Below are 21,245 nucleotides of genomic sequence, written 5' to 3'. Positions count from 1 at the left end.
TCGACTCTTGGCATGCCAACTATACCTATAACTCTCGTATCATATACTATGGACATTTATTATGAATACATTTCTCATCACTTGTTCTTTCTCTTCTATCACATACCACATGTATGTGTAACCATGTATTTCATATCATATCACATGTATCACGTATTACATATTCATATGTCATTTCATATCATATCACACGTATCATGTATTGCATATTCATATATCATTTCATATAGTCATATAGCTTATCTCATTTCACATTGGTCATGTCTCATAACATATATCACATATGCATATTATGTAACATATATAATAACCTATACTCATTTCATGTATTCATGCACATATAAAAATCACCAATTAAACAACATTTTAGGAGTCACTTCTTACCATAGTAACTCCATCATTGACTCCTCGCAACCCAATGTTCGTTCAATAATATAAGTACAATTAAAATTGCACTCACCTTAGCCTTGTTTGATTTGAATCAATTATAATCCTTTGATTATTCCAGAACTTGTTTAGGCTCAATATCTACATAAATATAACATTTCAAAATAACTATCAGAAGCCTAAACTTTAAACTTGATGTTAATAACTTAAACTGGTTTAATGAATCAAATTCCATTTTTTTCATTAGGGGGAAATGATACCCCTCCAGGGGGAATCTGTTCCCTGGGAATCGATACTCCTAGGGGGGAATCTGTTCCCCCTGCACATACTGGAATTTTCGTCCAAAAGGGGGAATCGATTCCCTTCATATCATGTCATTAAACTCAACTACCATTACTTAAACCAACTTATATCCATGAAAATCATCTATAACTTCAAAATCCTATCCTTCATATGTAATTTAAGAATCATACTCAAATTTCAATATGTTCTAAATATAATTCTAACACTTCATATTCCTTAATTAGCATGATGACAAGTCAAATTTAACTTCAAATTCAACTTATCAACTCTTTTCCATGATTTCATATAAAAACTCATTTTCTTAAATCTCTTATAACTTCTTCATCTTTTGATTATAAGACAACTTAAGCTTTCCTTAAGCTTAGTTATCATCTAATGATCAAAACCTAACCTTTAATTTAACAAATAACCAACAAATCAGAAAACCCTTACCTTATGCTCTGCACGTTGGAGGAGAAGAAGAAGGTAAGAAGAAGAAGAGTTTTCTAAATACTTTCCCTTAACGTTTATCTCTTCATAAAGAGATAAAAATATCTTTCATGATAAATGACCATTTTGCCCCTTAATTCATTTAATAATTACTAACAATCCTTCCAGATAAATCATTGAATTATCCAATTATTCTACTTTAATCACCAAATTCTAAAGTTTTACAATTTAGTCACTAACCCATATTTTGGGATGTTACATAAATACACTGAACACTTTATTTTCTCAGCTTACATCCTTAAGCTGTAAAATAGAAGAACAATAATGTGTTGAACTTGTACTTCAAAGTCTACCGGATTCGTATGATCAACTCATCATCAACCTGACAAACAGTAATGTCACTAGTATAGTCTTCGGTGACATTGCAGCTGCTGTTCTATAAGAAGAAAATCGGCGCAAGAACAAGGAAGACAGACAAGTATATCTGCAACAAGCAGAAGTATTGAAAACGATGAGAGGGAGATCAACAGAACGTGGCCAAAGCAGCATTCACAAATATGGTAGATCGAAGTCGATGAGCAAGAAGAATTTAAAGTGTTACAACTGTGGAAAGAAGGGTTATTTGAAGAAGGATTGTTGGAGTCTAAATAAAAACTCCAATCCACAAGGCAATATCGCAAACACTTCAGATGATGGAGATACTTTATGCTGTGAAGTGTCAGCCACCGTGGAAGGTAGAAAGAGATATGCAGATATATGACTCATTGATTCGGGAGCAACATAGCACATGACCTCAAGAAGAGAATGGTTTCATCATTATGAACCTGTCTCAGGAGGATCTGTGTATAGTTGCAATGATCATGCCTTAGAGATCGTTGGCGTGGGAACCATCAAATTGAAGATGTATGATAGAACGATTAAAGTTGTTCGAGACGTGCGGCACGTGAAAGACCTGAAGAAAAAATTATTATCCTACGGATTGTTGGATAATAATGCAAGCAAGATTGAAATACGGAAAGGAATCATGAAGGTGTTCCGTGGAGCGCTTATGGTGTTGAAAGGCGAAAAGATAGCAGCAAACTTGTACATGCTAAAGGGAGAAACTTTGCTAGAAGTATAAGCCTCTGTTGCCTCATGTAGTTCAGATTCTGCAATGTTATGGCATCAGAAACTAGGACACATGTCAGAAACAGGAATGAAAGTCCTTTTGGAGCAAAAGCTACTTCCAGGCTTAACAAATGTATCACTTCCTTTGTGTGAGCATTGCATAACAAGTAAGCAGCACCGGTTGAAATTCAACACATCAAATTCTAGAGGAAAAAATGTTCTAGAATTGGTTCACTCTGATGTATGGCAAGCACCAGTTATATCCCTAGGCGTAGCAAAATACTTTGTCTCATTTATTGATGACTACTCCAGGAGATGTTGGGTGTACCATATTAAGAAGAAGTCAGATGTGTTTTCAACTTTCAGAAACTTCAAAGTGCGGGTGGAACTTGATTATGGAAATAAGATCAAGTGTTTCAAAACAGATAATAGAGGAGAATACACAAGCGAAGAATTTGATGACTTTTGCAAGAAATAAGGCATCAAAAGACAGTTCATAGTGGCGAACACTCCTCAACAAAATAGAGTGGCTGAGTGGATGAACAGAACCTTGTTAGAAAGAACAAGAGCAATGTTGAGGGATGCATGCCTAGAAAAATCATTCTGGATAGAAGCAGTTAATACCGCCTGTTATTTGGTGAATCGAGCTCCATCAACTACAATAGAGCTGAAGACACCAATTGAGATGTGGACTGGTAAACCAGCTGATTATTCAAACCTCCATGTATTTGGAAGTATTGTGTACGTGATGTATAACTCCCAAGAAATCTCAAAGCTGGATCTAAAATCCAGGAAATGCAAGGTATGCTGATGGAGTCAAGGGGTATCGCTTGTGGAATCCCACTGTCCGCAAAGTGATCATTAGCAGGGATGTTATCTTTGTAGAAAATAAACTACAAAGAAAAGAAGACGATGATAGCGCTGAAAAGTCAGAGACTACACAGATACATGTGGAAAATGAGGTTGAACAAGGAGATTCTTCAGAAGCAGAACCAGCACATAATGAACAAGAACCAGAGAGTTCTGAAGCTCCAACAACTCGTCAATCAGATCGTGCGAGAAGACGTCCCAATTGGCACTCAGATTATGTTATAGAAGGTAATATTGCATACTGCCTTTCAACATAGGACGGTGAGCCATCAACATACCAAGAGGCAATAAACAGCTCAGATGCTTCACTATGGATGATGACGATGCAAGAGGAAATTAAAGCCCATCATAAAAATAATACATGAGACCTTGTGCCACTACCACAAGGAAGAAAGCCAATTGGTAACAAATGGGTCTTCAAAATCAAGCAAAATGGTGATGATCAAGTGGAGAGGTATCGTGCAAGACTGGTGGTCAAAGGATATGCTCAAAAAGAAGGTATTGATTTTAATGAAATATTTTCTCTTGTGGTTCGACTAACAACAGTTCGAGTAGTCTTGGTAATGTGTGCTGCATTGAACTTACATCTAGAGCAGCTAGATGTTAAAACAACTTTTCTTCATGGAAATCTTGAAGAATAGATTTACATGCTCCAGCCTGAAGGTTTTGAAGAAAAAGAAAAGAAGAACTTGGTTTGCAAGTTGAACAAATCTCTGTACGGTCTAAAGCAGGCGCCGAGGTGTTGGTATAAGAGATTTGATTCCTTCATTATGTGCCTTGGATATAACAGACTTAATGCAGACCCTTGTGCTTATTTCAAGAGGTCTGGTGATAACGATTTTGTTATATTGTTGTTGTATGTGGATGACATGTTGGTTGCAGGACCCAACAAAGATCATATTGAAGAATTGAAGGCACAACTGGATAGGGAATTTGAAATGAAGGACTTGGGATCAGCAAACAAGATTCTAGGGATGCAAATTCACCGAGACAGAAGTAATAGGAAGATTTGGCTTTCACAAAAGAATTACTTGAAGAAGATCTTGTCACGATTCAACATGCAAGATTGTAAGCCAATTTATACCCCTCTTCCTATTAACTTCAAATTATCCTCCAGTATGAGTCCTAGCAGAGAAGAACAGAGGATGGAGATGTCTCGAGTACCGTATGCATCAGCAGTGGGAAGTTTAATGTTCGCTATGATATGCACAAGACCAGACATTGCACAAGTAGTGGGAGTGGTTAGTCGGTACATGGCGAATCCAGGAAAAGAGCATTGGAATACAGTGAAGAGGATCTTGAGATACATCAAAAGGACCTCAAATGTTGCATTATGTTATGGAGGATCAAACTTACTAATCAATGGGTATGTAGATTCTGACTATGCAGGGGATTTGGATAAAAGCAAATCTACTACAGGATATGTGTTCAAAGTAACTAGTGGAGTTGTAAGCTGGGTTTCAAAATTGCAGTCAGTTGTGGCTACTTCCACAACAGAAGCAGAATATGTAGCAGCTACACAAGCCAGTAAAGAAGCAATTTGGTTGAAGATGCTTTTGGAGGAGCTTGGGCACAATCAAGAGTATGTCTCTCTATTTTGTGACAGTCAAAGCGCCTTGCATCTAGCAAGGAATCCAGCATTTCATTCAAGGACAAAGCACATACGAGTTCAGTACCATTTCATTCGTGAAAAGGTGGAAGAAGGGGCGGTAGATATGCAGAAGATCCATACCAAAGACAACATAGCAGATCTCATGACCAAGGCGATCAGTACTGATAAATTTACTTGGTGTCGATCCTCTTGTGGCCTGTCAGAGACGTAAGCAACATGAAGATACAAGGTAGAAAGAGTGGTGTGAAGATATGATTGTTCCAATCAAATCTTCAAGTGGGAGATTGTTGAAAGTTAAAAGCAAATGGGTGGCTGGAAGTCATAGCAGCCGACGTCTGCTTTTTTTTAATTATTATTTTTGTTGAATTATGCAAGGGATAATTACAACATTTAGTCACTAAACTTTAGGGTATTTACAAATTAGTCCTTAGGCTTCAACTATAAATATCCTAGCTCATTTAGCTTCAAAACTATCCCAAAGCATTCTAGCTTTCTTCCAATACTAGAGAAAATTTAGAGAGTTTCTTGAGAGTTGTTTTCTCCTTTTTATCAAGAGATAATTATCATTGTTTTCTCTTTTGTAGATCGAGAGAGGTTGTAATTCCTATTTTCTCATAGTGAAATTCTTCTACTGTTGCCCGTGGTTTTTACCCTATATTATTTAGGGGTTTTCCACGTAAATTTTGTGTCTTCTTTATTTTTATTTTTTTCAAATTATCAGTTGCGATTTTGTTCTATTCGATAGCCGTCTTCCGCAACAGAATATGCTATAAGACCTTTGTTTTATTCTATCTTTACAATTAAAAAAATACAAATCATATCCTTAATCCCATTTTAAAAATTAGTTGTTACCTTCATTACATTGCATTTTAAAACTAAAAAAATTACCCACTTAACACCCATTAATAAAAAAAATGACGTACCATATACTTACGAAAAGATATTTAAATCCTCAAGTATCGGCTTGTCTTATACTTTATAATACAGTATGCAAATGCCATTAAATTATATAAATAATTTGATTATTTATATTTTTAAAATTATAAAATGAATATTATATTTTAATTTATTAAAAAATAATTATTAAATTTTAATAAATTATAAAATAATTAGTAAATCAATTGAATTATTATAAAATAGTTTTTAAATGCATTAGAATATATCATTATTTTATAGCTCATCATTTTATAAAAATTTAATGATAATTTTTTATTTTGTTTTAAATTATAGTGACTGAAAAAGATTATGCTGATTTGATTTAATAGATATTTATATATTTATCGTATATTTTATTTTTACTTAAATTTCTCTTAACTAAATTCTTTTTTTATTTTATATTTGACGTACCATGAAATATTTATTTTCATTACATGGCCGTTAAATGATTATTTAAAAAAAAATTAAAGTATAAGCCAGCAAGCTTAACAGTTTTTATTTCAAAGGTGTTAAGGATGAGAGTTGAATTTTTAAATAGTCATAAGGATTAAATTCCTGAAAATGAAAATAGAGGGACTGGATTCTCAAAGCACAAAACGGACAGGGGGCTATAACATATATTAACCTTAAAAAGTACTAGTAGGCAGTAGCGTTCTTAAATGGGCGTCCCAATGTCGGTAAGTCCTTGAATGGTTCCATTTCTTTTAAATATTTTCAAAGAAAAATTCTCTGATACTTTTCATCCGAGTTTTACCCAGAATCAGGGGTGATTTTCTTCCACCGATCCCTGGGTTTTGAGCTGATTTCTCTCGTGTCATCTCCGTAAATTCAAGAATGCCGAAATTGAGACATTCTCGGTTGCAGGCGAAGAAGCTGCCGACAGCGACGCTTGTATTATTCATGTTGTTTATGTTAACGGTAGTTTTATTGATGCTTTTAGGACTAGGGATTTTCTCTCTTCCGATAAACAGTGATGATTCTCCGCCCACTGATCTTACTTCTTATAGACGCATGGCCTCTGAAAGGTAATTGTGTCCTGATGGTTTGATTTCTAAGCATTGCTCTTTTTTTATGAATAGCGATGTGTTTTCTGATTGTTTTCGTTGATTTGATTTGGATGCAGAGGAAAAGGCTTGGGGAAAAGAGGGCAGCAGTGGACTGAAATCCTTTCTTGGGAGCCTAGAGCTTTCATTTATCATAAATTCTTGGTTAGTCTCTGGTCTATTCTTAACCTTGTTTGTAATATATATTTATTACAGAAATCTATCAAGGTTTCTTGCGTCCTTGAGATATTTTGGTCAGTATAAATTAATTTGAAATTGCCAATCTGATCTCGTCGTCGATTGTATACGACCACGCTAGAAAGTTCTGCCATTAATGTGAATTAGGAAGAGTATTAATTGTCCCTTGGAAGTACAATGTATTCGATTAGTCAAATAACATACATGAAGGGAATTTTATTTAGCCCTTTTCTTATTGCTGAATTGGTATAACATACATGTATATTGGAATTGAGGTCTTTCTCTTTGTTAGTAATAAATAATCATGAATGTGGTAATAAGATTATTTTCTACTACTTTTTTCATTGGGTTGTTGTTTTGATTTTTACTCGTTTCAACAGTCCAAGGAAGAATGTGAATACCTAATCAGTCTTGCTAAACCTCACATGGCAAAGTCCACTGTTGTTGATAGCAAAACAGGGAAAAGTACAGATAGCAGGTTTGTTTCCTATCCCAACCTCTTCTTGTAGTTATAAATGTTAAGATGTGATATTAAGGAATCAAACTGCTCTTTGTTTTGGATTGGGGGGAGGGGATAATTTAAGATATTGAATTTCTTTCTCCTGTTTTGTTTTATTTTGAATTTGAAAGTTATAATGCTATATCTTATTTGAGGAGGCCTTTTGTTGGCAGACCAATTATGTGTTAAACTCTGAACCTAATCTTACATTGACTTGTATTGTTCACAGGGTGCGTACAAGTTCTGGTATGTTTCTGAGAAGAGGGCAAGATAAAATCATTAGAAACATAGAAAAAAGGATAGCTGATTATACTTTCATTCCTGCAGGTATGAGATTCTAATACCAAGTGAAACCTTCTGTGTGTAGTTTACTCTGAAATCAGTAACTAAACCTTTTTTGTGCAAAAATCTGTTGAAGATGTCCTTTTTTTCTCCTTTCTCTGCAAGTGCTTAATTTAAACTTGAGTGGTGACCATGTGCAAATGGAATATTGGTACATGTTTCTCTATAGCATATTATTACAGCTAATGGTGACCATGTTTCTCTATAGAATATTAGTACATGTTTTGTTATGTGTTTCTTTTTGCAGTTAAATGGATTGCTATCCTTTCTTTTGTGGTTTATTGTTTTTTTTCTCTAATATGTCGTGAAGCTAACTTTGTAATACACAGAGCATGGAGAAGGCCTTCAAGTTCTCCACTATGAGGTTGGACAGAAATATGATGCACACTTCGATTACTTCCTTGATGAATTCAACACTAAAAATGGAGGCCAGCGGATGGCTACTGTGCTTATGTATTTGTAAGTTTTATAATTTTATCTGTTCATGTCTTTGATGCATTCCACAGCCAATCAAGTTTCACAGAACCGCTTTCCTCATTTCACCTTTCTATATTTGAAAAATAATAGGATTTGGCATCTCTTACCTTACTTCCTGCCACTCATGCAGGTCAGATGTTGAAGAAGGAGGTGAGACAATATTTCCAGCGGCCAAGGGAAATGTTAGTGCTGTGCCTTGGTGGAATGAATTGTCTGAATGTGGTAAACAGGGTCTAGCTGTGAAGCCAAAGATGGGAGATGCATTGCTGTTCTGGAGCATGAGGCCTGATGCCACACTAGATCCTTCAAGTTTGCATGGTCTGCTACAATCCTTTTCTGTACCATTTTTTGGCTTTTTATCTTCAATTGTGGTTCAAGAATGATTAGCAGTTTTGTATTCCCATAGAAAAAAAACTGATTTGTTACCATGTGCTCAAAAACTATTTTTCGTTTTATCTTATATCAGCTTTTACTTATCTACTGCTAAAAAAATAAACGAGTTTATCTGTGTTTCTTATGGCTGATGCCAGGTGGGTGCCCTGTGATTTCGGGGAACAAATGGTCCTCAACAAAGTGGATTCATGTTGAAGAATACAAGGCTTAAGCTGCTGTATAGAGGTATCTGAATACACTATAGTTAGTTTCACTGGAAATCACTGGTTTAGTAGGACTGGGTTCAGCTCTTTATAGAGCTTATTAGATGGTCACGACGGCCTTTTAAGTGTACAAAGTGATGGATTGGGGGTGCTGAAAACTTCAGATTCCCATATATTTTAGATATTTTCTTTGTATTTTCTAATAATTTGTTTTTGTCCCCCCTAAAATTGTATAAGTTCCCCTAGCATAAAGTTATACGTCCGTCCCTAAGTCCCTAAGTGTACGCCATGAAAAAGTTTACAAATTTACATTTTTGGGCACTAGTAACCTGCATATGCCAAGGGTCAAGGACCATTCTCAAAATTCAAACATTAATTACAGAAGTTTATTAGCTGAACTAGTTAGCTCTTTCAATGTATTGGGCATGCTTGGGTATTAATACCTTGTATATGCAAAGGCTCAAGGTGATTTGTTGGTTGGTTTGAAGGTGTAGATTTAAATGAGATTATGGTATGCAGTACTACAACATGCTGAAACATAGTAGGTTTGGCTTGGTTGCTTTTTGGTAGTAAGCTGGATTTTAAAGGATGTTCTTATTTATCGCCGTAGACATTGTGGCTAAGAACCAAGAAAATAGGAAATATGCCGATTCAATTGATTCCGTGCTTTTTTTTCTTGACAGGATGACAGGGTACATCAGTACATGTTATAACCGTGCAGTTCTGAGGAAGTGTGATTGAAGCAACCCCCTTTAGACTCGGGTCCATCAATCTCTTTTTGACGGGGCACGGTGTCTCTAGACCTAATCCTTAGGTTGAGAAGTAATTGTTCTCGTGTATTCTGCTGGAAACTATCGGGTTAAGAGAATGCGGTTCATACGTGTTAGGTCCTATAAAATCCGATTGTAAAGTAGCTAAATAATAATGAATAGAAGTATCTTGGAGCTATTGTGAGTCTGGTGGTTTTAAAATCAAAAGTACGTACTAAAGTTACCGGCTATTTTGTTGTTAACACACTGATGTGGCCCATAGTTCATAAAAACAGAAACAAGCTGGATAGACAAAACTTCACCTACTTTTAGATAAATTTTGATAAATTAGGGTGATGACTTATAAGCCACTCAATATTCAACAATGCAATTCCCGCTGGAACTCAGCTCAGCTCAGCTCAAAGTGTGAGACGTTTTTATTCTACTCCTGGTGCAACCTCACTGTTTGTAGGTTTGTTCTGTGCGAAGAAAAAAAATGTAGGCTAGATGTTCTTGATGATGAATGAAGAAGCAAGTACCGGTTGCAAAGTAAATCTGATTATTCCTTAGAAAAAAATGTAGGCTCGATGTTCTTGATGATGGATGACAAAGCAAGTACCGGTTGCAGAGTAAATCTGATTATTCCTTAGAAATAGGCTGCATATCAGACATTTAATACTCGTACGGCAAGCTTCTCCTCGTTAATAATAATATTATGATGCTAGGCAACAAAAGTTTTGCTTTCACGTAAAAGAAAACAAACAAATTAACTAGTTCTTTTTTTTTAAATAGTCAGGGTTATTTAGTGTAGTATACATTCAAATATTTTCTTGGTTTATTGACAATACGCACAGACTCTACAAATATATGCTCAAACCTGAGACCTTCCGGAGAGAACAACATTCTGCTCAATGGGTTCTAACTAGGTTTAAATATAAATGGGATGCTTAGACACTTTTTCTCAAGTAAATCTAAACTAGATCTCTCTCAAGATAGTACCTAAAGAATTTTTTTGTTTCCAAATTGGTACCAAACTTTAATTCCTTCCACTATTTTGGTAACATAAGATCTTATGTTGTCACTTAAACAAAAGTTGACCCCATGAAATATTACCAAAATAATGGATAAAATTAAAATTCAGGTTTCAACTTGAAAGAAAAAATTCTTAAACCAACTTAAGGTACCAAATGTACGCATAAGGCGAACTTTTGCCATCTTGAACCATATTCGCAGCTCTACTGCATTAAGCATACCTAATATTAGCACACAAACACATCATGCAGAAAAGATGGATCCAATGATACGACTAAGTGGCATTTGGATTTTCATGCAAGTAAAGTCGAACATATTAGAAATGGTTCCGGATAATTTAGATTCTCAACCAGAATCTTTACCTTCTCAATGCCAATTCTTTGAAGACTACTCAATATTTCCCTAAAATCAGGAGGGGGTGGGCGTGAAAACTGCATCTTCTCGCCTGAGTGTGGATGTTCAAAACTACAAACAAATAAGCAAAAGCAGATATCACTTCTGATGATTATGAAACAGAAGCAAAACAATAAGTTAGGTTTTATCCCCTAACCCGAGGACTAAAGCATTTAGGTACGGCCTCTCCAATCTAGACACCAGCAGTGAAACTTCATCGTTATACTTAGGGAGGGTCCTCGGGTGAAGCAGTGACAAGGCCATGTTCTTTGTCCCTCCGTACACCTCATCACCCAACAAGGGAATTCCTATGTACTTTGCACGTGTACGAATCTAATTCACAATCATAAAGAGAAACAAATTACGAACATGTGTGAAAAGTACACTGATCTGATATCTTGTAAGAAAAAAATTATCAGTTTTTGTTCAAACGGATATAAGCATTCCAAAGTTGACACTTTCTATAGAAAGAACTTTTCAAATCATGTGCAGATTGGAACCTAATGAGTACGTCCAGTTTCCAATCTCCACTGAACCAGCGCAGAACCACCACTGGCTAGTACTTCAATTACTTTATATCTGGTAAAAGGGATCCACGCTTATCTTTCTTCCGTAGTTATTGAACTGTCAAGATAGAAAAACGTAATGAGAATTATAAATCACCTACTAGCAGCATGACAGGCTCGTCCACGATGACTTAACCCTGGTACAGCAACCATCCGGATGCGGTTATTTGAATCACGACCAATGGGAACATTCACACGCCCGGCAGAAGCTGAAGGCACTCCACAGGTAAGACTAATGTACACCCTCTGGATTGTATGTTGTTTAGACTGTTCCGACAAATGGGCATGTGAATGTTCATCCTGCCATACATCAACCATAACATGAAGAAAAGTATGTGATTTTGAAACTTGGAACAGCAAAATAAAAAGGAAAAAAGACTAACCTTCGCAACAACAAGCAATCCACTGGTGCCTTTATCCAGTCTATGTACAATCCCTGGCCGAACAGAAGATGCTGCTGCACTTGTGCCACTATAAAGGGCTTCTTCGTCATTAGACAAATCCACTGTGTCTGAAAGAACTTCCTTTTCGGACAATGCTAATGTGGGTAAACTACAATGGTGAAGAATTCCATTCACTAATGTCCCGTTAGCATTGCCGGGTCCTGGATGAACGACCTCAACCAAACAAAGCAGTGTGCCAATGTCAGAGTTTTACAGTCTAAAGTGAAATTGCAATAACATTTTTTTCAAAGCTCAAATTCAATTACCATATGTGGAGGTTTATTAACAAGAACATGGTCGTCCTCGAAAACTATATCCAATGGGATATCTTCTGGCTCTGCTTTCAATGGCTGCAAATCCGAAATCAAGCAATTAACCTTATCGCCAGCTCTCAAGCTATACGAGACCTAATTATAAACTTAAAAGGTTAAACTCAGAATTGTCCAAATGTAATAGCAAACGTTAAAAATGAGCCACCTTGTCGACGACGAAGCCATTGACTGTTGCATGGCCAGATTTTATACTGGACTGAACTCGAGCTCTGCTGATGTCTCGAATTCGAGAAGAGATCCAAGAATCGAGCCGAAGCTTGCCTAGCTTGGTCTCATCCACGGTTTCTTCAATTTGAACGCCAGCATAGCTGGTTCTAATCGGTTTTTCATGTTTGGCGGCGAAATTGGAACTCGAAATGGAGGCGCGTCTAAGGATTCTGGAGAAAGTAAAGGGAAGAAATTTTGGGTTTCCAAGGAAGAGGAAAGAAGGGGGGATCTGAAGGGATTTGGTTGAAGGAAAAGGATGTACAATCTCTTCAAACATCTTATTAAATCACATGTATATATTAAGCTTCGTTGATCATTTATTTTTTTTTAAAGATAGAAGTTCTTTTAACGTTTGTGTGATCTCTTTTTAGTATAGAAAAAATTTTATATCTTCAAAGGTATTCAAATTTCTTCAAATCTCTTCAAGAATAATTATAAAATATGATTATTTATTAAAATAATTTTAAATAATTTAATATGGTTATTTATTTTAAAATAATTTATTTTAAAATAATTTATTATAAAATAATTTATTTTAAAATAATTTATTATAAAATATGGATTGATTTATTTTAAAATAATTTATTTAAAATAATTTATTAGTATGGATTGATTTATTTTAAATAATTTATTAGTATGGATTGATTTATTTTAAATAATTTATTAGTATATATTGATTTATTTTAAAATATGGATTCATTTATTTTAAATAATTTATTAGCATGGATTGATTTATTTTAAAATATGGATTGATTTATTTTAAATAATTTATTAGTATAGATTTATTTATTTTAAAATATGGATTGATTTATTTTAAATAATTTATTAGTATGGATTGATTTATTTTAAAATATGGATTGATTTATTTTGAATAATTTATTATTGTAGCTGTATGGATTATTTAAATTTCAGTATTGTAAAACCTAAATTATTTAAATCTCAGTATTGCAAAACTCTTTTAAGTTTAAAAAATCAGTTTATTTATATTTCAGTTCATTTTAGCAGTCTGCAGACGTTAAAAAACAAACAGTCTTCTTCTTGCATACTACAGACTTTTGGTCCACCTCTTCTGCTGCAGATACCTGCATATGTGGTCCGCAGACTGCAGACCTTTTACTTTGCAAAAACAAACACCACCTAAGACGTCGTTTTGAATCATATATTAAAAATTTCGGGGTAAAATAGTAAATGGAGTAAAGTTCAATGATGAATTGTATAATTTATCCTTTTTCCTTTTCTTCATTTTCTCTCTGTATACCATCATCCACCATCGTTAAAGGTAGTCGTTCGGTCCCAAATTTCATGAGTCAGTTTATATCGATACCTGAGTTCGAATATGGTGGTTGGTTCATCGAAAAATGCCCTCAAACTTGTGAATCATGACTGAAACATTTTGGCTTCCTTAATTTCAATCTCAAATTCATGAACTTCGGAGCAACTTCCGACAAAAATGGAGGTCGGATTTGAAATCACGATGTCAAGGCGACATGACCTATGAAATTTGGGACCGAACGACCACCATCTATGACAGTCAACGATGGCCGACAGTGACAGCTGATCACCTTTTAATTTTTTGTTATTTTCTCAATTATTTTATATTTTTAAAAAAATGTCATCATCAGGTGTTAGAGAGAAAACAGAGAGTAAACAAAATGATTCAACTTATAAGTTTAGTGACCAAAATAGAAAAATTAAAAGTTGGGTGAGAAAGATATGAGAGAGTATAATTTGGTGATGAACGGTGTAATTTACCCTTGAAACAATTAAAGGTTTAAATACGAAAAAAACGTTTCTGTGTTATTTTCGAATTTTGTTATACTTAATTTTATGAGGAAAAAATTATATTATTTTTACTTTAAATTCTGAAAATAGAATAAAATTATTCTTAAAAAGAACTGAATTTAAGATTAGATAAATAAATTACATATATATTATTGTTAGACGAAAGCAAACTTTAGCATTGTGAAAGAAAAACAGTGTCTCTCTACTACATTGACATTTGTCCGTATTAGTGATACGGGAAGGGAGGAAAACCCTCTCTCTTCTTTTATTTACATAAATTTTGTTGAGAAGTTCGAGGTGGCATTTTTATTTATACACAAGGTAGAATCCATGATGAAGATGATGTGGTGATTGGTGTTGATCTAAAATCCCCCAAAGTTCCACGAGCTGCAAGCAGTTCACTCGGCTCATCTTTCACATACTATCACCGTCTTGAGTTCCCCTTTTCATCATGGCTACGAACTCCTCATAATTGATCCTCCCATCCTACAGATTCATTTATCCAACACCATTGACAAAGTAACAAAAAAAGAATTCATCAATGAACAAGAAGTGTAGGATTCATTTATCCAACACCATTGACAAAGTAACAAAAAAAGAATTCATCAATGAACAAGAAGACACTTACCTTATCGGTATTGACATCCTCAATGACTTCATCTATGGTAGCCTGATCTCCCATTCCATACTGGGTCATAGCTTGCCTCAGCTCATCTCTCGTGATAAACCTGAATGGAAAAATAAAATGATTTGTACGCTAGTTTCATGCTAAGTTAGAATCATAGCATGTGAGGCGTGAAAATACACTAACCCACTGCTATCCTTGTCAAAGAACTGGAAAGCCTTGCGTATGTTATCTTCCCCCTCTAGCTTATGACGATGCATTGTATCTGTGACAAATTCGAGGTAATCGATGCTTCCATTCTTTTCCACGTCAGCCTGATACAATGAAGTTGAACATTCAGAAAGTTGGCAGTTGTCAAGCTTTGTTTCAGCAAGTAAATAAAGAGTCTTACAGCATCCATAAGCTGCTTTATTTCTGGTTCGGTTAGCTTAGATCCTAATCGAGCTAATCCGACCCTTAGTTCTTCGGGTGTTATTGTACCACTCCCGTCGGTGTCGATGTTGTTGAACATCTGTTTTAAGCCCTTGATCTCTTCTTCGGAGGATAGGTTTTCTGCTATCACCTTCCGGCGATTAAAATTTCAGATGAGTTAATATGATTGAAGAAAGAACATGTAAATTAAATACACAATGATTGAAAAAACAGAAGCATTAGATGGTACCTTCAAGGCAAGTTTTTTGAGCTTGTTCATTACTCTGAACTGCTTCAACCTGCTAAGAACAGCACAATCAATAGGTTTATCTGATGCATCACCGCCCTTCATCCATGGATGTTCTGGTTCAAACACACAAAATCGAAAACATTAATGGCACACACATTATCCAACCATGTTTTGCATTAAGAAAGAATGCGATATTCAATGCAGACGTTCTTCTTTACCAAGGGCTTGAGCAGCTGTAATTCGTTTCTTAGGATCCCTTGCTAGCATCTTCCTGATGAGGTCCTTGGCAGCATCGGATATAGATGGCCATGGCTGGCTTTCTAAGTCAGAGTACCTTCCGAAACTGCTTTAAAGATTTCTTTCTCAGTCTCTGCAACAAAAAGAACTATTCATTAGCGGATGAAAAGATATCAAAACCAAAAGCAAACCCTTGTCAAAGCAAATTCAGTTAAAGTGTAACATAAACAGGACTCCATACCACCCCAAAATGGAGGCACTCCACTGAGAAGAATGTACAAAATGACTCCAGCACTCCACACATCTATTTCTTTGCCATATCTCCGCCGTAAAACCTCCGGTGCAACATAATATGCACTTCCAACAAGGTCCCTATACATTCTACCTGACAAAGTAAGTAGCATTTAAGTAATTGAGAAAAAAGTGTTGAGCAAAGAGATCAATATATACACATATACTGTCAGGCCCGTCATACGTTTCATTCTCATAATTGAACTTGATCCAGATTAGTTTCACCTTTTAGATGAAATTCTGATGGTTCAATGGCAATAACCTCCTAGTAAAGACCGTCTCCAGTTTATCTAGAAATCTGAAACTACACAATGAGCTTAACCGGCAACTGAAAAACCCTACTTTAGACAAACAACTACAATCGCATGATTTAGAAATTAACTAAAAGCCAAAAGCAGCTCTTTCGATGTGACCCAAATCTAACGTCAATGCACCACTCCTTTAATTAGTGGTTTCACTGTCACAGCAACATATATAGCATTTTAGACGTGATGAATCCTGATGCATGAACCCACCTCGTCCAATTAACCTTATTTTAGACTCTGTTGTATGGACTTATGCAGCAAAAATTGAAAAATGATCATTGACTTGGCCTGGTTGACCCATGATTATATCTAGAAAGAATAACGTGTAGAGAGCACTTCGAGCTCCAATTGCTTTAAGCCTTTACTATGTAGAAACTATTGAAAAAAATTATCAGTCTCTCCTGGAATTTGATTCTAATTATTTTATGTACAATTAATACTTGAGTATAACCAAGATAATATGAAAATTCTTGGACTTCGATTAAGCTATGAATATCATCCAGGATTTTAGAGCAAAAGAAATTAAAGAGAAGAGAAGCTAACCTTCTTCAATGAAGACAGAGAGTCCAAAATCAGTGGCCTTTATCGGAGAATTATCACCCTTGATCACCATCAAGAAATTCTCAGGTTTCAAGTCCCTGTGCATAACCCCCATAAAATGACAGGCATGCACCACGTTCACAATCTGCCTACAAACCGAAGGCGCTTGACGTTCCGAGTAACTCCGCTTGGCTATGATCCGATCAAAAAGCTCGCCACCCGAACACAACTCCATCACGATATTGGGTTGCCCGGTCATATGCTGTAGTATCGAAATCTCTCTTCTAACATCATCCACGTCCTTGTCAGTGATTAGCTTACGCCTCGAAATAGACTTGCAGGCGTATCTTCGTCCCGTGGCCTTCTCGGTGCAAAGGTAAGTGATGCCGAACTGACCTCTCCCCAACTCTCTGTGGAGGTCGTAGAGGGTGGTGATATCGACATACGGTTTGAGCAAAATGGTTCCGGTCTGAGAAGATGAAGGATTTTGGTCACGGGGGGAGGCCGAGGTTTGCAATGGTCAATAAGGGGGAGGAGCAGGATCGAGAGAGACTGGGATTTGATGGGATTGGGATCTTGTGTAGCTGCTGCCGCAGCAGAGAGATTGGCAGAGCCCCATAGATGGCAGGGAAGGGAAACAGAGGAATGGGTTTTGTTTGCGTGGATGGTAAGGATTGGTTGAAACAGCATCCACAGCAGTTTTTATGCTTTATTAAATGTTATTTAGATGCTTTGCCTTGGCCGAGTATCATTCCCCTCTACCTCTCCTTTTTGTACGATTCATTCCCCAGCTGTGCTTTGCTGTGCTTCGCTTCGCTTCGCTTCGCTTCGGCTTGTGGTGAAAGAGGGGAGGAAATAAATAAAAACGGAGCAGGAAGATGGATAGGCAGGCAAAAAGGCAAAGTGTTTGGTTTGGGTGTTGACTGTTGAGCAATCTTACGCGTTTCATGCTTTCACCTTTCATCAGATTCTTCCGACCTTTTTTTCCCATTTGAAAGAAAACTCCCATTCATAGGCCTAAGCCCAAATACACCTTTGAAAAGCCCGAAGACGAAGTTCCGTTTTCTTACCCTTTGGGTCCAATCTAAGCCTATACATAACCTTCAGCCGGCGAAATTGGCCCAATACAGTAGACGGGTAATTATTTTGCCCAACGATGGTATTTAAGACTGTGATGTGATAAAATTTAATAAAAAATTTGTATTTTATTAGACTTTAATACAGTGACGAGTTTTAATAAAATATATTTTTATTCAAACTTTTCATTCTAATATGATAAATTTTAATAAAAAAATTATTTTATTAAAATTTGTCACATTGATATGACGAGTTTGAATAAAAAATATTATTTATAAAAATTTATCACGTCGTTGTGAAGAATTTATCATGCACTATAATATTTGTCAAAAATTATAAAATAAATTCTAAATTGATCTATTGAGCCAATTAATTTTTCCATCGAGAAAGTCTGGCCTAATGAGGGGGAACCACCTTCATCCACTATTATTTTAACATTTAATAAAGATTATTATTCGATGTGTCAATAATAAGAAAATCTACTATTTACAAATGCTCTTTTTAATTATATCTTAAATTTTTAATACATGAACAAATCATTTTTTTTAAATTTTTCTGAACTTTGATATAATATTACTTCTGTTAAATTTTATTCTGATTTAACAATATTTTTTCGTCTTAATTAAACCTTATACACCTTAATTTATAAGGTATTTTATTTTGATATTTTCTTCATCAACATCCTCAATATTTTATTCTAGTTTGAAACCATTGGTTTCATATACGGCTTTAGCGATTAAAAAAATATTGTTTTATTTTAAAAATTTAGGTTCAAAGAGATGCATTTGTAGAATGCATTGTCAATTGAATAAAAAAATTTAAACATATATTATAATATAATCATTCTATATTATTTTAAAAAAATCATAAATAACCTTATCATCTTAAACTTGACATATGAATCAAATAACGTATTTTGTTATAATATTTCCTTTAAAGAAAACATTTTAAAAGTGAGTCGTGAAACAAAAAGATTAACGAAACTAGTTCTCTATTATATCTTTCGTTTTTTCCTTTTTTTTATTAATCTAGAGTGATTATAATGTAATGTATGTTCTAAAGATTTTCAATAATTTGACAATTAAAGGTCATCACTCTTGTAGTCTCTGCCTCTCTATTACTCGAGCCTAAAACTTTTAAAGATAACAATCATCGTTCATCCATTTAATCATTGAGATAATTTAATTCGTGATTCTATTATTTTTTTTTTCTATTCATCAAACATGAAAATGTATTTGGGTAAATGAGAAACAATAAATGAATTCAAAATTCATTATATAAGCGTAGATCTAAAGCTTCTTAATCGATATTTGAAAGCTCTAAACCATCCATAAGCACAACAGACTGATTTTGATTTTCTTCAAATAAGGAGGGGGACGTACAGAATAATTGGGTCGAAAAAGGAGATGAAAATATACCGATATTTTTGTAAATATATTATCTTTTAAAATATTTTTAGAGCAGGGTAAGATAGATATTTTTAAACCTAATCTTAATCTAATTTCAAAATTTTTAAATAAAACTCGTCTTAAAATTTTTATCATCCCTGTTCTCACCTCAAATAACAATTTTTACAAATTATTTTTCATTTTTGGTTAATTAAATTCTAAACTATTTTTTGCCATGAATTAACTTCTAAACTTAAAAAGAATGTAACGCATAGTAGTCTCGAGACTAACATCATTGAATTGAAATTTATTGATCTAAAATTAAGTCTTAATGTTTCTTTAAGAAAAATAATTCATCCAAAATCAAAATTCATGAGACCCTTGGATCAAAATTCCATCAAATGATTTATCTAAAGATTGAAATTTGATTTCTTATTAATAAAATTTCTTTTGATTTACTTCACATTTTCAAGTGTTATTCGACTGAAAATGTTAAGTGACCAAAGAAAAAGGAAGAACAACACTAGATCAATGCTTAGATGTTTGGAGCACACATTTTGCTTGTTACAATAAAGTAATGTTCATGACTAAAGCTCTAATAATATAACATGTCGTCATTTTTATTATATATAATCATCACAGATGATGACAAATTAATCGAAGTTCAATTAGGATGAACGCCAGCTAAGCCGAGTGTCACCCGTCTTCAATTGAGCTTTGCGGAGACACAGCTCTAATGCACCTTGGATGCACCTCGTAGCCACACTCCAGACACTGGTAAGCCCAGCCCAATTCTTGCTCATCACAATCGCAGCATATAAAGGACCCTTCTCCACTGCCTTCTGATACCAAAGTAAGCTCATGGCGGTGGCCAGCATGGTATTCACTTCTTGGTTAGCTCTTCGCCTCCTCCTCCATTTCTTTCTTCAGTGTCTCCACTTTGGCATCGGTGAAAGGGTATGCATTTTCCTGGTACAGATTTATAAGGTTTCTTCCTTGCTTGGTTACGGTTTTGCCGTCGGGGCCTATTATTATCAAACAAGGAATCCATTGCACATCGAAGTATTTGGCAAGGATTCTAACAGGGGGTCTCCAAAAGGCAACGCCAGCCATGGCATGGTACCATAGAATGATTCGAACGATTTTTGATCACCATCGTTTGACAAGAAAATGATTTCGAAACCCTCGCCATATCTTTCTTCCAAAGATTGCTTGATCTTCCTGTATATGAATATCAGTTCGGGAGTGAACTCAACACATGGCAAACACCATTGCGTTGAGAGGTAAAGCCAATTGTTTTACCAATCAAGGAATCAACCGGCACCTACAATCAGCAATATCAGTAGCAAGAGCATACAATTGAAGTACTGTTATCAACATTTTAAGCACTGACCTTTCTAGTTAAGGTCTAATCCAAAAGATAGTCTCTGCCCGGGTTTGTTAATAAATTGCTGTCATGCTTCCTCTTCTCTTCCCTTCGCAATTCCTCCAACTTTTCTTTGGTAAAAGGGAAGGCGTTGAATGTAATACCCAAAAAATTTGATTAGTGATTGAAGTGTAAAATTTGAAAGATTGGGGACTAAAGTATAAAATTATAAAAGTATAGGGACTAACATTGTAAATTTTCAAGACTAATATTTTGGATTTGTATATTAGTATTTTAGCCCAAGACAATTATTTTAGTGTGTTTCAGATTTTTAATCTTGAATTTGCATAAAAATCTATTAAAGGATAAAGTTCGATATATTATTCTGATAATCAGCTCCAATTGAAAGTTTATAAAAATTTGCATGAATGTAGATTTGGGTTGGAAAATTT

The 21,245-nt window shown here is 35.0% G+C and overlaps 1 protein-coding gene and 3 pseudogenes across 3 annotated transcripts; 1 reads left to right on the top strand and 3 right to left on the bottom strand.

Moving 5' to 3' along the window:
• The first annotated feature begins 6,366 nt into the window (after nucleotides 1-6,366).
• LOC120194605 (probable prolyl 4-hydroxylase 3) lies at nucleotides 6,367-9,865 on the top strand. Of its 3 annotated transcripts, none has more exons than XM_039196866.1 (8): nucleotides 6,367-6,669; nucleotides 6,768-6,852; nucleotides 7,266-7,363; nucleotides 7,614-7,711; nucleotides 8,056-8,185; nucleotides 8,334-8,521; nucleotides 8,734-8,821; nucleotides 9,491-9,865. In XM_039196866.1, exons 1-7 carry the CDS (start codon nucleotides 6,479-6,481, stop codon nucleotides 8,805-8,807), a joined length of 864 nt encoding a protein of 287 aa, XP_039052797.1. In that variant the 5' UTR covers nucleotides 6,367-6,478; the 3' UTR covers nucleotides 8,808-8,821; nucleotides 9,491-9,865. The 3 variants fall into 3 exon arrangements, with proteins under 3 accessions (XP_039052797.1, XP_039052796.1, XP_039052795.1); XM_039196865.1 differs by having other exon boundaries at nucleotides 9,483-9,865; XM_039196864.1 differs by having other exon boundaries at nucleotides 8,734-8,822; nucleotides 9,515-9,865.
• On the bottom strand, nucleotides 9,789-12,798 carry LOC120194724 (annotated as a pseudogene).
• Nucleotides 12,799-14,485: 1,687 nt separating this feature from the next.
• Nucleotides 14,486-17,809, bottom strand: LOC120194687 (annotated as a pseudogene).
• A 2,304-nt stretch (nucleotides 17,810-20,113) lies between these two features.
• On the bottom strand, nucleotides 20,114-20,949 carry LOC120194723 (annotated as a pseudogene).
• Nucleotides 20,950-21,245: the final 296 nt, after the last annotated feature.

The sequence above is a fragment of the Hibiscus syriacus genome, unplaced genomic scaffold, assembly GCF_006381635.1.
Source record: "Hibiscus syriacus cultivar Baekdansim isolate YM2019G1 unplaced genomic scaffold, ASM638163v2 tig00117000_pilon, whole genome shotgun sequence".
NCBI classification, from domain to species: Eukaryota; Viridiplantae; Streptophyta; class Magnoliopsida; order Malvales; family Malvaceae; genus Hibiscus; species Hibiscus syriacus.
Note: the sequence above shows the minus strand (reverse complement) of the source record. Positions and strands in the feature narration are given on the sequence as shown.

Coding starts and splice junctions, on each gene's coding strand:
- LOC120194605 (XM_039196866.1), top strand. CDS start 6,479: ATGCCGAAATTGAGACATTCTCGGTTGCAGGCGAAGAAGCTGCCGACA. Junction 6,853..7,265: donor TCATTTATCATAAATTCTTG/GTTAGTCTCTGG, acceptor TCGTTTCAACAG/TCCAAGGAAGAATGTGAATA. Junction 7,712..8,055: donor TTATACTTTCATTCCTGCAG/GTATGAGATTCT, acceptor TGTAATACACAG/AGCATGGAGAAGGCCTTCAA.